The sequence below is a fragment of the Ichthyophthirius multifiliis genome, assembly GCF_000220395.1.
Source record: "Ichthyophthirius multifiliis unplaced genomic scaffold scaff_1120509251183, whole genome shotgun sequence".
Taxonomy (NCBI): domain Eukaryota; phylum Ciliophora; class Oligohymenophorea; order Hymenostomatida; genus Ichthyophthirius; species Ichthyophthirius multifiliis.
Window position 1 is genome coordinate 64679 of NW_004086124.1, and position 16699 is coordinate 81377.

A 16699-nucleotide genomic window follows, 5' to 3' on the forward strand; every position below is an offset into this window, starting at 1 on the left:
AATAATATAATATTTATAATGAAACTAAATAAATTAAATTAAAATTATTATTAATAATAATATCAACTTTTAGTTATATTAATTAAATAATAGATACTACTAATAAAAATAATTGATATATTAATCAAATTAATTAATATAATAATAAGCATAAAAACAAATTTTGACCAATTAACATTAACCAATCAACTTATTTGTTTAAAATTTAAATATACATATAAAATAACTTATGTATTATAAGATTCTTGCGAAAATATTTTTTTTTAAATAATAACATTGTTGATTCTATCTTTGAAATTAAATAGCTAGTATTTTTATGTTTTACAAAGTTTTCTAGCATATAATATAATAATAATACTTTAAATTTATTCATGAAATTAAAAAGAGAGGCGAAATTTAGTTGTGAACAAAAATTTAATTTAATATTATTAATAGTTTATAATATAGGATTTGCTTTTACATTTAAAATAACTAAGATTATGAAGATAATAAAGATTAAGAATGGATAGCTTTTATTTTTATTTAGAAAATTTTTGAAAATAACCTTTTATGCCAACCTATAAAGATTTTTACTCGAAAAATATTATATAATTAAAATTAAGTATTAAATATAGGAGGAAGTAATATGATAGAATAAGATGTTTGTTTTTAATAGAATTTATAAAAATAATTTTTAAATGGTTTACGGAAGTATAAGTTTCTTATAATATATTAATATTTTATGGATTTATTTAAAATAATATAATTTCAGTGAATAAAAATGACGAAATTAAATAAAACTTTGACTAAAAGTAATAATAAATAATATCTATATTATAATTAATTTTAGCCTATTATAAATTTATATCCAAATGAATATTTTTTTTAATTATTAACAATCTCACTAATATTATATTTTTAATTATTTTTTTTATATTAATGTTTATCTCAAACATTTATTCTAAAAGTTTGCTAATATTATTATTAAATAAAATCCAAATTTTTTTAAAGATATAATTTTTAAATAAAATATAAATATTTTTAACTTTTTTTTGTAAATAATGTAATTTAAAATTTTAGAGCAAAACATAAAACAATTCGTTTAATTAAAAAACTCGAAAAACATTCTCTTAGTAAGGCATGGATAAACATTAGGAAATTATTCAGGCACATTAACCGGATGGACAGATACTAAATTAACTTTAAAAGGTTACTTATGAAAAAAAACTAAAAAATTATAAAAAAAACAAAAAAAGGCCGATAATAATCACATTAATTATTTTAAAGCTTTCATTCAAATATAAGTAATTTTACATCAATAAATTCATCAGATTTAAGTAGAGCAATTGATACCTGTCAAATAGCTTTAGGTTTCTTTGATAAAAAAAATATTACTTAAGACAAATTATTACGAGAATTAAATTTTGGAAAAGAAGAAGGAATTCATTTTGATTCTCTTTCTGAATAAAGAAAATAATTAGTTAATAATATTGATTTTAAAGCAATAGAAGGAGAAAGTTGGCATGATGCAAGAAAAAGAGCAATTTAATTTTTTTAAAAGTTACCTTTGGGTAATCATTTAGTTTTTACTCATGGTGGACTAATGTGTTCTTTGACTTGGTATATTGGAATATAGGATGCTTATCCTAATTGCTCTGCTATTGCAATTGAATTAGATAATGAAAATTCTGAACCTAAAAAAATTATTTTCGATTGGAAATTTCCTAAAATAGAAGAGGATTTGTGAATTTGTTTTTGGTTTTTTATATTTTGTGCATGTTTTAATTTACATTTTTATTGTTTTATAAATTTAAATGATTTTTTTCCTTTTTTTTTATCAGTAATATTATAAGAAAAATATTATATTAAAAAAAAATTAAAAAGAAAAGATAAATCTAATATAATAAAAAATGGATTAAGATAAAAATAAAATTTTATTAAAATCGAAAGAAAATATTGAAGTAGAATTCGATTATTAATTTATTGAATTATCTAAGTTAATATTAAATTGCCCTGATCATATGTCCGCCTTTCCAGTAGATATAGAATATGATTTATTAATTAAAATCAAAGAGTTTTGTTAAATACATAATTATGATTAATAATCAATGCAATATAAATTCCCTTAAACAAGTGCAATTATAAGAGAAAATATCAGCGAAAAATCATATGATTGTCTAAAAGATTTTATTAAAGAAGGAGATGCAGTCAAAACTGCTATCGGTTTATCTTCTTTACATAATGCGGCCGATTTACTATAATTCTAGAAACTTTTTACAACTATTAACATTATTATGCTAACCCCTTTATATATACTTCCTAATGAAAATGATATAAAAAAATTCATGGAAAAATATTCAATTAAAGATGAGGATTTTGATGGTGAAAAGTTAATTTAATTAGTTGATGATAATTAAGCATTGTATGATGAATGTGTTAAGCAATATCAAAAAGATATATAGGCTCTAGATTAACTTTAAGGTATTGAATAAGATAGTGATGAGGAATTTACTTAATGAAATAATTTTTATTATATTTTATTTTTTTAATTTAACATTTTTTTTTTTATAAAATAATATAATATTTTATTTTTATAAAATCTTTTTTTTTTTTTTTTTTTCTAAAAATTTATAATTTTTTTATTAAAATGATTAGTATATTTATATAAATATGTTTTATTATTTAAAAAAATTAAATCTAATAAAGATATATTATATGTTTATATAAAAAATATTAAATAAATAATATTAATTATTATTAAATATAAATATAAAAAATTAACACTACAAAGAAAATGGTATCAAAATAAAAAAAAAGCAACAAAAAATTAATATTACTATTAAAATAATACAAATAAAAAAGCCGTTAAAATTTGAAATAAAGAAAAAAATGATAAGTCGCTCAGAAAGAGTGAAATGTATTGAACTACATTCTGAGCTTCCTTGGGTAATAGTATCTTTATATTCTGGTAATTTGGCAATTTACGATTATTCTAATTAAGTATTTAAAAAACATAAATTAGAAAATAAAATAATAATATAAATAAAAAAGAGCACAGTAAAAACATTCGAAAACTCCTCAAATCCAGTTAGAACAGCAAAATTTATAGTAAGAAAATAATGGATTGTAGCAGGTTCAGATGATTTATGTATAAGAGTTTATAATTATAATACAATTGAAAAAATAAAAACATGGGAAGCACATTCAGATTATATTAGAAACATATTAGTTCATCCAAACGAACCTTATATATTAAGTAGTTCAGATGATGCAAGTATTAAAATGTGGGACTTTGAAAATAATTTCACTTTAGTTAGAACTTTTGAAGGACATTAGCATTATGTTATGATGCTTAATTTTAATCCTAGAGATTCTAATATTTTTGCGTCTGCTTCTATTGATAAATCAATTAAAGTATTTTTTTAATAAATTTAAAGTTTTTGCTAAAAATAAAATATCATATTAAAGGTATGGAATATTATGAATAATAAACCTAACTTTTCACTTTTAGGACATGAATAAGGTGTTAATTGTGTAGATTATCATAAGGGAGAGAATAATTATTTAATTTCAGGAGGGGATGATAGGTTTTTACTATTAATATAATTTCTAGCTATATTTTTATTATTTTTAGATAAGTTAAAATATGGGATTGCTCTACAAAATAATGTATTCATACTTTAGAAGGACATACTTAAAATATTTCTTGTGCACTTTTTCATCCTGAGTTGCCCATAATTATTACTGGTTTCTAACCTTATATTTTTTTTTTATTAAAACATAACTAAATTATATTTAAAAAATAGCTGCCGAAGATGGTTTTGTAAAAATTTGGCATTAATAAACTTTTAAACTAGAGAGTTCTTTAAATTATAATTTAGATAGGGTTTGGTCCGTTGATATTTGTAAAGATTCTTCAAATATTATTGCCATTGGATGTGATGAAGGCTCTGTTATTGTTAAAATTGGCTCTGATGAACCTGTTGTTTCATTGAAGTAATTTTCATTTATTTATTTATTTAGTTATTTTTTTCAATAATAAAGTAATGGTAAAATGATTTATGCTAAAAATTTAGATATGTTCACCGTTAATTTAAAAGCCATTAATATAAATGAAGATAATACAAAAGAAGGAGATAATATTTAAGGCATTAATGCTAAAGATTTAGGAACTTCTGACTTTTATCCTGTCGTATACACATTTAAAAGTACTTGTTTAAGTTTTTATTTTTTTAAAGGGAATAAGGCATGCTCCGAATGGCCATAGTTTTGCAATTTTTAATGATTAGGAATATTCAATATATAGATCCACAACATTAAAAAGCATTAGTAATTTGTGTTAATTTTATTGAATATTCATATTTTTTTCAAAGTGCATGGATAAGGTTCAGATCTGATTTGGGCAAGCAATGGTGATTATGCAGTAAAGGATAATTTTATAATAAAAGTTTTTAAGGCAAATAATGAATTATTATATGAATTAAAAACCAATTATTAAGTTGAAAATTTATTTGGAGGTCCTTTAATGTATAAAAAAAAAAATATTTAAAATTTAAAAATATATAAAAAAGTGGCGTTAAAAGTAATGAGTTTTTAATATTTTATGATTGGGAAACTGGAAAAATAGTGAGAAGAATAGATTCTTAAGTAAAAAAGCTATATTGGAGTTAAAATAATAATTTATTATGTATCGCTTCAAGTGAAGATTTTTATGTCCTTGAATATAAAAATGAAATAGTAAAAGAACTTTTATAAAAAGAAGAAAATGCAGAAGGTTTCGAGGATGCTTTTGAACTATAATACGAAATAAATGAAAGTATTAATTCAGGTATTTGGGTTTAATAAATGTTCTTTTTTACTAATGGAACTGGAAAAATCTCATATTCTTTAATCGGAAGAACTTTTACTTTTGCATATACAGATAAAAAAAAGTGAAAAAAAAAAAAAAATACTAAAATAATATTTATTTATTTATTTTTTTTTTAAAAAAAGAATTATTGTAGGTTATGTTTCATTTTAAAATCGTCTTTATTTATTCGATAAATTTTTTAATATTTCTTCATTTGAGTTTCCTTTAATAGTTGCTTAATATTAAAGTTATGCAGCAAGTGAAGAAATTGAAAAGGCATAGGCTTTAATAGAAAATATTGATAAAAAATATTATGACAAATTAGCTAAATTTTTAGATTCGATTGAAAAAAAGGAGCTGGCTTTTGAAATAACTACAGATAATGAACATAAATTTGAATTAGCTATATAATTGGGAAATATTAATGAAGCAAATTTTATTGCTTAAAAGACTTAAAATTTAAATTAAATGAAATAAGTATTTTTTTATTTATAATATTTTTATTTTTTAAATTAAGGTAGGCGATTTAGCATTATTTAAAGGTAATATAAATCTAGCAATTTAATGCTTTAGAAACTCAGATGATCTAGGTAGTCTTTTATTAATTTATTCTTCCTTAGGTTTACATGATCAGCTTTAAGATTTAGCTTAAAAAGCTGAACAGCAAACTAAAATGGTTGAATTAATATATATATATTTATATTAAAAATAAAAAAAAATAAAATAGAATATTGCTTTTTAAATTAATTACTATCTTTCTAATTTAGATAAATGCATTGAAATCTTAATTAAAAGTAAAAGATATAGTGAAGCTGCTTTATTTGCTAAATCATATTGTCCATCAAGAATTAGTGAGCTTGTAAAATTATGGAAGGAAGATTTAATTAAATAACATCGTAATATTATTGCTGAAAAAATTGCTGATCCTATAGATTATATAGAAGAAGAGTCATTCTCTGATCTTAAAATTTTGATGTAATTGGAATAATTCTATAAAAAAGATAGAGAAAATAATAAAGATTTGCCAAGCTTTTGTTATGAAGAATATAATAAAATGCTTAATATTGATTTATTTACTGCTCTTAAAAAAGATCCTTCTAGGAATCTAAATAGCATTTCTTTAAGACCTAAAAATATACCTATGAATAATCCTTTATATGATGAGTTTTGATATTTATTATTTTAAAGATATTTTTCTAATTTTATTATGTTTTATTTATTTTAAATATAAAATTATAATATAAAAAAAAAATTATTATAAAAAAAAAATTCTTAATTATTAAAAAAAAAATATTTAAATAAAATAAATTTCATATAAATAAATTACATTAGATTTATTATTTTATTAATTATTAAATTAATATTTAAATTAAAAGTTAAAATTAATAATGTTTTTTCAAATATTTTAGAAAAAAAAAACATATAATTATAAAATAAAATATTCTATATAAAATATTATATTTTTAAAAAAGATTTTATAAATATTTAATAAATAATATTTTTGATAAAAATTAAGATCTTAAATATTAAATAAAAAAAATTATTATAATTATTATAATATTATATAAGAAAAATAAAATAAAAAATTTATAAATAAATAAAAATAAATATGTAAGAAGAACAAATACCAAATTATTTAGATTATATAAAAAATCCTGAAAAATATCAGAAAGTACTTTCTAATTAAAAATAAACTTAAAACGAAGTAAAACTTCCAAAAAACTTTGCATAGAATGCATAAAAAAACGAATGGCGTGAGAAAAATACATCTAAAACATCCTGTAATTAATAATAATAATAATAATAATAATAATAATAATAATAATAATAATAACCTATATAATTATAATAAAAATAAATTCAATAATTACCTATTAACCCCAAAGAGTAAATTTTAAAGAAAAAATACAAATTAGCATAACAAAGTAAAGATGATTATCGAAAATACTTTAAGAAAATAAACCGTGAATTAAAAAACGACTTAAACTATGAATACAAACCTTAAAAATGTACATACTATATTCTCTATTTTTTATTTTTTGTTCTTTTTATTTAATTCTATATTCATTTATTAGCATATTTTTTGCCTGTTTTTTGTTTATCTTCATCCTAATAATAAAATAATTGCTTGAAATGTCCTGAAAAAGCTATTTGTTAAAATGGCATTATGCAATGTGAGCCTGGATTTATAAAAAGTTTTTATCATTAATGTTATTTAAATCCAGAAACAATTAAAAGTACATAGGCTTTTGCATTAGAGCTTATTGACGGCATTCAGTATAAAAATGGATAATAATTCTGTCTTTATGGTAATTAAGAAGTTAATTATATATCTTTGTAAGATATTTAAAAGGAACTTTAATAAAGAATTAAAAGCGATCCTTTATTAGAAAATAACTTAATTAAGTTTTTAAATAATGAATAACACTAAATAGATTATAAATTTACTTTTGAAGATTAATAATTAAAATCTGATTTTGCTAAATATAATATTTTATGCAAAATTCAGTTACTATTTTAATAACATTAATTAGAAATATCAGGTAGCCTATTTATTATTATATTTAGTTTTATTGTTTTGCGAAAAATCAAACAAACATTTAAAAAGAGAAAAATAGCCAATGAAATATTTAAAGAACTTGTTCAATAATTAGAAAAAGATCAAAATAATGTTATTAATGTTTCTTTATGCCAAGAAAATTTTTAAAATAAATATAAAGATGATTTTGATGAACATATTTGGGTTATGGTTGATAAATTAAGATTCGATTTAAATAAAATAGGTGTTTATAGAGATGAAGATGGTATTTATTGGACATTTCTATGAAAATATTTTCATATTATTTATTTTGCCATTTTTTTATTTATATTTATTAAATATTTAAAAATAGTTTTTATATTTCTTCTTTTTTTTATTATTATTATTATTAAAAAATTTAATTTTTTGATTTGCCGAAATTCAAATAGCTAAAAATTATTTTATTTAAATAAACATATTTATTTTAGATCTATTTAATATAAATTATATTATTAATTAAAAAGTCATCATATTCAATTCTTTTAAGAAATATTTTTTTTTATTGTTAAAAAATCTTATATTTGTTTTATTTCTTTATATTTAAATATATTATAATTAAGAAAATAAATATAAAAAATTATATATTATATGAATTAAATTAATTAAGAAACTAAATATAAAAAGTTATATATTATATGAATTAAATTGCATTTTTATATTATTTTTCTAAAGATCATATTACAATTTTTTTTTTTAAAAAAAAAATAATAATAATTATAAGTTATTATAGTATAAATTTAAAAAAATAAATATTAACATATTATTATTTCATTTTCGTATTAAGAATACAATAATATTAAAATTTGAATTATAAAAATATAATAATACTAAAATTTGTTTTCATGTATAATAAATAACTTATTATATTATATGGAATTATATATATACAAACAATTTTGTATGATTATTATTATAGATATTATATATATATTTATTTTAATTATATAAATTTTTATAAAAATTTTTTAAAAGTTATAAGATTTATTTTTATTAATTTTTATTATTTTAATATTTTAAACTTAAGTAATAAAAAATGCTAACACATTTAAATTAAGGTTATTAAATATTATATATGTTTATAAATATATAATACAGATGAAGATGAATCAAATGAAAATAAATAAGTTATTTAATACACAAAAAGCAATGGTTTAGTATAATCAAATAATACGAATCAAGATTTATTGTGCTTAAATAAGTAAAATCAAATAGAAAAGAATCAGTAAAAGGAAATCGACTAAAAAATAGAAATTCTAGATTAATTAAACTAAAATAAAAATTCCTATATAAACTCCAATACAAAAAATATAAATGAGTAATCTTAACATCTTAACAATATTCGAAAAATACAAACAATTCATTTTTAAACATTTTTAAATGATGGGGCATTCTTTGATTAACATTCTAAATTCTATTCATGGAATATAGCCCATTTGCATTAAAAGGCAACAAGAGTGTATAAAAATGAGTACTAAATAACATAAATATAACTAAATTAAGAAATTGATGAAAATTAAATATGCCCTTGCTGTACTCAAGTAGCCTATCCAAATTCTTACAGAGTATCATTATGGGAAAACCCTTTAAACTTATCACATTTAGGACCCGCTTACCCATTATATTTTCAATTTTTAAGATATGGAATGGGGTTTTTGTTTATTATACTAATAATAACAGGAATATATAGCCTAGTAATAAATGAAAGTGGAAACAAATGTAGTGAGTTATAATTCGATTAAGAAGTTTAATGTTAAAATAATTTTATTAATAAGCTTTCCAAAGCTAACTAATATTTAGAGAAGCCTGATACAGTTAGTTCTATTTTAAACTTTTTTACTTGTTTAGTTTTAATTGTATATAGTATAATATATAAAAGAAGATAATTAATCACATAATATTATATTGATAAAAGTGATGTTTCTATAAGCGATTTTAGTTTATTTGTTAGTTAAATCCCAAGGAATACAACTTCTTAAGAAATAAAAGATTTTATTGAAGAAAAAATTAAAAAAAAGGAAGTGTAAAAAAAGTTGTTTTGGGATATAACTTGGAAGAATATTAATAATTAAAAAAATAGTTTTAAAATGCAGAAGAATAATAAATTCCTAAATTAATAAAATAATTAGAAGAACTTGAATAAAGATATTTAAAAGAAGATGAAAATTTTGACTAAATTTTTAGTGGAAATGCCTTTATTACATTTGACTTTGAAGAAAATAAAGAATAAGCACTTAAACTTTTCAAAAAATCCTTTATTTCTTAATTTTTCTACTTTCTTACCCCTTCTAATTAATTAATGAAAGGAAAAAGAATCAATGTTGTTCCTGCTCCTGAACCAGGTGATGTTTAATGGATAAACCTTTAAGTTTCTACAAATTCTAAAATTATAAGAAGAATTATTACTCCTTTAGTTAATTTTTTATTTAAAATAATATTTTATATATATTAACAAAAAAAAGGTTGTTTCGGCATTATTGGTCGGATGTTTTTATATTATATTAGATATTTCAATTTTTTAATAGTAATTTAAAAAAGTATATGATCCTTTAAAAAAAGATTATTATATAAGAATGTAATTTTTAGGTTTTGTAGCTTCATTATTTATAACTTTAGTAAATAGTATTTTATCATTTACTATAACAATTTTCGCTGATTTTAATTCTTATAACTTCAAAACAGATACTTATATAATCATAGCAAAATATTTGGGACTATCTTAATTTTTAAATACTACAATAGTAACATTGCTTGTAAATGATGAACAAAATAATTAATCTTATATAGCCTCTGGAGGTTTAGTACCAAGAGTAACTTCTATTATGATAACGAATGCAATAGTTCCAATAATAATGGAATTTGTGAGTTTTAATAGGATATATTAACTAATAAGCATATATTATTTTAAAAAGAAAAAAGAAACTGACTAATAAAAAAAACTTAAATTTAAATTAATAGCCTTCATGAATATCCGAAATTTCAATTAGCTTAAAAATATGCTTCATAAGTAAATACGTTACTTTTAGGGGTATTTTATTTTTATATAATTCCCTTAGGAATTCCGATTTGTATTTTTGCAATTTTCTTTGCTTTTTGGTCTAATAAATATAATTTATTAAGAAGATAAAGCATGCCTTTTCCTATTGGAAATAGCTTACCTTAATTCATTTGTGATTTTTATTTGAAATTTATCATATTTATTTTTTCTATTGGATGCTTCGTATTTGAATTGAGATTAACAGATGATATTTCTACTTTTTGTGTCATTTAGCTTTTAATAAGTATCATTTTTTAACTGGCTCCTCTAGATAATATTATTTTAAAAATGTTCTCTATTGAAATTAATAATGTTGAAACTATTAGTTATGAAGATGCTAAAAAAAAAGGTTATCTTTAATAAGAATATGATAGAATGAATCCTGTTATAAAAAATTAAGCTATATAAAATTATATTCTTTTTTGGATAGAAAACGAAGAAAATTAAGAGCAAAAGAGATTAATTGGAGAAAATATAATAACTTGATAGAAAATAAAAAAAAAAATTGTTTAATTAATATTTAGTTTAAAAAAAAGATTTTAAAAACACTTTTAAAATTAATTAGGTTGTGCCTTAATGAATTAATGAGAAAAATATAAATATGTCATAACTTTTATACAATTATTAATAATATTTTGTGTTTTAATTATTTCTAGTTATTATTATTATCTATATATATATATATATATATATATATATATATATATATATATATTTTATTCTTAATATAACATTAAATATTTGTGTAATTAAAAATCTTTGGCCGAAATTAATTTTAAAATAATTAAATAAAATATTGATATTTATAAATAAAAATATAATATTTTTTATATTATTAAATATAAAATAAATATATAAAATCAAATGTTTATAATTATAGGGGTTGTAGGTAGAATTTGTAGTGGAAAAACCGAATTTAGTAAATTATTAAGCGAAGATTTCGAATTTTAAAATATAAATAATTAATTTTATAATCTTGACTAAATATTTTAGTAAATAAAATAAGAAAGATAAAAAAATCCTTTTACAAATTAAGATTAAATTTAGGAATTAGTAAAAAAGGAATTGTGCTTATAAAATCAGCAAATTCAATTATAATCGTAATAAAATTGTTAATAAATATAAAAATTAAATTCAAATAATATAATAAATAACTTTACATTACTAGAAGAAATTTAATTACTTTAAAGAAGAAACAGTTTCCATTTGGTTTCTGTTGATGCCCCAATAAATAAAAGATATTAATAATTTAAAAATTAATACAAAGAAATTTCTAGTTTTATTGATTTTGAAACATTTGCTTTAGTTGATGATTTAGTAATTATATTTTATTTAATATTTATAAATAATGTTGAGCCTATGAATTTTTTTCTTATTTTTTTACTTTTAATAATAAGGCTTAACTTTTAAAATATAAAATTAATTTTTTTATAAGATTTATATAATTAACTAAGAATAACATATTTTCTTAAATTTTTAAAATTAACTATTTATATACCACAATATATTAAATAGATTTATTATGAGTTCAACTATTAAAAAATAATGAATTAATCTAAATTTAATATTAACAATACTTAAACTTTGAAACATTTTAAATAAAATATAATTGAGAATTAAAAAATGATAATAAGAGATTTTAGACCAAACTTTGATATATATTTTATGAAATTAGCATATGAAACAAAAAAAAGAAGCAACTGTTTCAAAAGAAGGTATATTAAAATAAACAAATCATATTTATTATAAAAAATTAGTGTCGGTGCCATAATAACACTTAATAATAGAATATTATCAACTGGATATAATGGAACCTCATAACATCATTTAAATTGTTATGAAGGGGGATGCAAAAGATGTGTAGAAAATACTTAATAAGGAAAAGATTTAATTGAATGTGTATGTATTCACGCTGAGGAAAATTGTATTTTAGAAATAGGAATTAAACATACAAAAGGGGCATGTATATATACCACTTTATTTCCTTGTAATTGGTGTGCTAAAATTATTCTTTAAAGTGTAATTCTATTTATTTCATTCTTTTATTTTATTAATATAAATATTTATCTCATTTCTTTTATTTTATTAATTTAAATATTTATCTTATTCTTTTATTTTATTAATATAAATAAGGGTATTAATAGAGTTGTTTATTCTGAAGAATATAATGAAAATAAAAGCAAAGTTTTATTTGAAGGAAAACTTGAAATAGTTAAGTTAAATTTAAGTGAATATATATATTGAAATATTTTTATATTTAATTTTATACTTAATATACACTCGAATTTTTGTGTAGTTATTGTTAAGTAATAAATTATATTTTAAAAATAATTATAGTGTATTAAAATATTATATTTTCAAAAAAAATTTAACATATTTTTAATTTATTTATTAAATATATATATAAATAATTATTTTCATTTAAATTAAAAAAATAGTTATTGCTTTTTTTTTCTTTCTTTTTTTATATTTTCAGTTTAATTGAGGGAGATTATTATATTTAAAGATATAAAAATGCATTTAATTTTTTTTAGCTATATATAATTTATTTATTATAATATTTTTAAAAATATAATATATTTATATAAATAAAATCTTTGAATAAATAACTAAATAAAATAAATGTAATAGAATCTTGAATACTAAAAAGAAATTTTATCCGATGTATTTTTAGAAAATACATTAAATATTAAAGATTTTTTCACTTTTTAATTCACACATAAAATCAATAATTAATTTGTAAAATAAATACTAATTTTAAATAGCAAAATAATAATTAATATATTTTTAAAAAATGATTATTATTAAATTATATATAATTATAAAAAGAATATTAATTCATAACTTTCACATTAAATAGAAGGAAAGCCTTCCACTAATGCGTTATTAAACTTATATTATAAATAAAATGATTTAGAGTTACATAAAAAAATACACTTTAATTAAGATTTATCATTTAAAATAAATCGCTTATTAACTTAAGTAAAAAAATATAAAATAAAAAATAATTATAAAAAGAAATTTATAAACGGACATTGGCTAATAATAAAATTTTATTCAAATCAAGAAAATAATCAAAGAAACTCTTAAATTGGATTGAGAAAAAATTACAATCAACTTTCATATAAAGTAAATATATAAAAAATATAATTTAAATGATTTAGACATTAGTTAATTTGGAAAATTTCGAAGCTTAATTTAAATTGAAAACAATGATAGAAAACAAGTATTTTGTAAATATCTCTTTAAAACATGATTTTAAGAATAATTATATTAATAAATAAATATTTTCTTATGTTTTCCAATAAAATAGATATTCCTTATTTTAATTAAGAATGTAAAAAAAATTCATATTTTTGAAAAAAAAAAAAATTATAAAAATAAAATAAAAAATTAAATTAGTGAATCAAATAGGTATGAGGAAAATGAAAAAAATGAGAATGCAAATGATTAATAATAATAATATTATAATTTTTTTTCCTAATAATATTATAGTATTTTCTAATTTTACTTGTATAAAAAATTGAATCAAAATTTAATATTTGCTATATAATCTAATCTTGATACAAGAAGTTAAAAAATTAATATGAATTTAGGATGCAAATATACAGGTTTGAAAGACATTATCTTTAGAGTTGAACTTGATGACAAATTTTAAGTTTAATCATCATTTTAATTGAAAATAAATGACAAAACGAATTTAATTATTTCTAATTTAGTTAATATTATGCCAAGGAGTAGTAAAAAAGAAAATATATTTTAAAACAAAATAGTTCCTTTTGGCTTTAAACTTTGCGTTTTTTAATGAAATGCTTTAAAATATTTTATTTCTTGTATTTTATTAAAATAAATAGAATATTTAATTTATATTGTTAATCATCTTAATTAATAACAAAAAAAAAATAATATATTTTTATATAAATAAAATTTTATAAAGCAAATAATTATTTTTAAAAACAAAAAATAAATAAAAAATGACCACTGATATAATTTGGTTGAATATAAACTAATGAATATTTCATTACTAATTTGATTAATTAAATTTAAAAAATAATAACTTTAGAATTTATATTTTTAAAGTTGAATAGTATTTAAAGATGTGGATGGCATTATGTAGAAAATTTACTTTAAAAAAATTATTAAAAAAAAAATGTTAAGATGATAACTATTAATTAATATGTTATTTCATATATTCGTCAATAAAAATACATAAAAATAATGTTCTCTAATTAACTTATTTGCAATAATTATTTCTAAAGTCTAAAATTTAAATAATTATAATCTTAAATTTTAAGAAATTCACACGAAAATTATTAAAAATTCAGAAAAACAACCAACCATAAATTAAATTTTCTAAAGAAAATAATTAATAAATGTCTTAGATTAAATAAATCTAACTTTATTCTAATAATTGAATTATGAATTAATAATAAATATTACAAAAAATTAAATAAAATATATATTTAATATTTTTTTTTTTAATAATTATTTAACTTTTTTATATAAAAATTATTAATTACTTTTTATTTTTCAAAAAAAAGTAAATTAGATAAACTTATATAAATATATAAGATATATTAATTACAGTATTATAGTTGATTAGAAAGTATTTATAGTTGTTTTATAATTATTATATTTAAAATATAGATATTTAATTTTATTTAATATCATTTTTATATTTTTAATTTTTTTTTTAAGTGTTTTTAGCTTTAAATAATAAAAATTAAATATTCATAAACTAGAATTATACATTAATTTTAATATAAGCTTATTATTTGATTTTTTATTGTTTTTAATCAAACATCTTAATTTGAATCCTAATTTTAAAACTAATATTTTTATAAAAAAATCTAATAATTATCATATTTAACAAAATAAAAATAAAAATAAAATTTTTTAAGTGTAAAATTAAAAAAAGCTAAAAAATAAAAATAAATTATTAAAATAAATATTTAATTTTATATATATAATTAAAAAAGAGAAAAAAAAAAATATTAAAAAATAATAAATAATGGGAAGTGGAAAACCTAGAGGTATTAGAGCTGGTAGAAAGCTATCAAGACATAGAAAAGATTAAAGGTAATAAATTAAAATAAACGAAATCAAAATAGGCAATAATAATTAAAAAAAAAGATGGGCAGATAATGATTACAATAAAAGATTATTAGGTTCAAGATGGAAAAATCCTTTTATGGGAGCATCTCATGCCAAAGGATTAGTAACAGAAAAAATTGGTATTGAATCTAAATAACCTAACTCTGCTGTCAGAAAGTGCGTAAGAGTTTTACTTAGAAAAAATTCTAAAAAAATTGCTGCATTTGTTCCTTGGGATGGTTGCCTTAACTTTTTGGCTGAAAATGATGAAGTTCTTGTTGCCGGACTTGGTAGATAAGGTCATGCTGTGGGTGATATTCCGGGTGTTAGATTTAAAGTTGTTTCAGTCAAAGGTATTTCTCTCATATCTTTATTCAGAGGTAAGAAATAAAAATGAAAAGTGTATCTTTTAACAAAAAAAAAAAAATTTAATATATTTAGATAAATATATTATTATTTTTATTATATATACTTTTATATTTTTTTTAACTTTTTTATAAGTTTTTATTTAAATGTAATTAATAATATTTATTATTATTTAAAAAAAAATATTTGAGTTTAGTTAAAATAATTGCAAAAAAAAATAGTTTTGTCAATCTTAAATTTATAATAAATCAATTTTTTGATAATTATTATTTTAAAAAATAATTTTTATTAAAATTTTTAAAAACAAAACAAAAAATAATAAATAGTGTTTAAACTTTTATATATAAATTTTTATATTTAAAATAAAAGTTAAAAAAATTTAAGATTTATTTTACAAAAATGATATAATTATAAATATTCAAAATATTCAAAATATAAAAATATTTATTTATTAATTAAATAAATTATTAATTATTCTTAACTAAATCATTTTAATTATATGTAAAATAAAATAAATATAAAATATTTATAAAATAGAGTTTCTTACATACCAAACAAAACTTGATGTTAAATTAGACCTATAATTTTGTTTTATTTAATTTTATTTATATTATTAACCGAATTTCACTAAATAAACTAATTTTATATTATGTGATTATTAGCATAAATATTATATTTTTTATAAGTATTTAATTTCATATTTTATTTCTTCCAAATATTTCATATATATATAAAAAAATATATATTGTGTATTACTTAATTAAAATAAAAAAATAGATATATATATATTTATTAAAAA

General features: G+C 17.7%; 6 protein-coding genes across 6 annotated transcripts, besides 14 other annotated features; all 6 read left to right on the forward strand. All coding sequences in view use genetic code 6, as the record gives it.

The window, feature by feature from the left end:
- Positions 1–74: 74 nt before the first annotated feature.
- Positions 75–148: a microsatellite.
- An 892-nt stretch (positions 149–1040) lies between these two features.
- Positions 1041–1726, forward strand: IMG5_155840 (hypothetical protein; the record flags this gene model as incomplete). The annotated part of the gene is made up of 2 exons (XM_004030622.1): positions 1041–1188; positions 1236–1726. The coding sequence occupies 2 exons, from the start codon at positions 1041–1043 to the stop codon at positions 1724–1726; spliced, it is 639 nt and encodes a 212-aa protein (XP_004030670.1).
- Positions 1194–1234: a microsatellite.
- A 361-nt stretch (positions 1727–2087) lies between the features above and the next one.
- On the forward strand, positions 2088–2498 carry IMG5_155850 (hypothetical protein; the record flags this gene model as incomplete). Its single annotated transcript, XM_004030623.1, has 1 exon — positions 2088–2498. One exon carries the CDS (start codon positions 2088–2090, stop codon positions 2496–2498), a length of 411 nt encoding a protein of 136 aa, XP_004030671.1.
- Positions 2499–2525: 27 nt separating this feature from the next.
- Positions 2526–2579: a microsatellite.
- Positions 2580–2868: 289 nt separating this feature from the next.
- Positions 2869–5999, forward strand: IMG5_155860 (hypothetical protein; the record flags this gene model as incomplete). The annotated part of the gene is made up of 10 exons (XM_004030624.1): positions 2869–2979; positions 3031–3393; positions 3448–3566; positions 3614–3726; positions 3786–4171; positions 4218–4308; positions 4353–4506; positions 4551–4910; positions 4972–5305; positions 5346–5999. The coding sequence occupies 10 exons, from the start codon at positions 2869–2871 to the stop codon at positions 5997–5999; spliced, it is 2685 nt and encodes an 894-aa protein (XP_004030672.1).
- Positions 6000–6057: 58 nt separating this feature from the next.
- Positions 6058–6097: a microsatellite.
- Positions 6058–6120: a microsatellite.
- Positions 6058–6138: a microsatellite.
- Positions 6139–6614: 476 nt separating this feature from the next.
- Positions 6615–6686: a microsatellite.
- Positions 6687–7958: 1272 nt separating this feature from the next.
- Positions 7959–8053: a microsatellite.
- A 1649-nt stretch (positions 8054–9702) lies between these two features.
- IMG5_155870 (hypothetical protein) lies at positions 9703–10370 on the forward strand (the record flags this gene model as incomplete). The annotated part of the gene is made up of 4 exons (XM_004030625.1): positions 9703–9816; positions 9866–9890; positions 10146–10264; positions 10362–10370. The coding sequence occupies 4 exons, from the start codon at positions 9703–9705 to the stop codon at positions 10368–10370; spliced, it is 267 nt and encodes an 88-aa protein (XP_004030673.1).
- A 740-nt stretch (positions 10371–11110) lies between these two features.
- Positions 11111–11155: a microsatellite.
- A 70-nt stretch (positions 11156–11225) lies between these two features.
- Positions 11226–11266: a microsatellite.
- Positions 11267–11304: 38 nt separating this feature from the next.
- Positions 11305–12684, forward strand: IMG5_155880 (hypothetical protein; the record flags this gene model as incomplete). The annotated part of the gene is made up of 4 exons (XM_004030626.1): positions 11305–11757; positions 11956–12155; positions 12198–12459; positions 12574–12684. The coding sequence occupies 4 exons, from the start codon at positions 11305–11307 to the stop codon at positions 12682–12684; spliced, it is 1026 nt and encodes a 341-aa protein (XP_004030674.1).
- Positions 12467–12571: a microsatellite.
- A 68-nt stretch (positions 12685–12752) lies between the features above and the next one.
- Positions 12753–12809: a microsatellite.
- Positions 12810–15449: 2640 nt separating this feature from the next.
- Positions 15450–16074, forward strand: IMG5_155890 (hypothetical protein). Its single transcript, XM_004030627.1, has 2 exons — positions 15450–15519; positions 15574–16074. The coding sequence occupies exons 1-2, from the start codon at positions 15452–15454 to the stop codon at positions 15929–15931; spliced, it is 426 nt and encodes a 141-aa protein (XP_004030675.1). The 5' UTR covers positions 15450–15451; the 3' UTR covers positions 15932–16074.
- Positions 15551–15602: a microsatellite.
- A 238-nt stretch (positions 16075–16312) lies between the features above and the next one.
- Positions 16313–16345: a microsatellite.
- The last annotated feature ends 354 nt before the right edge of the window (positions 16346–16699 follow it).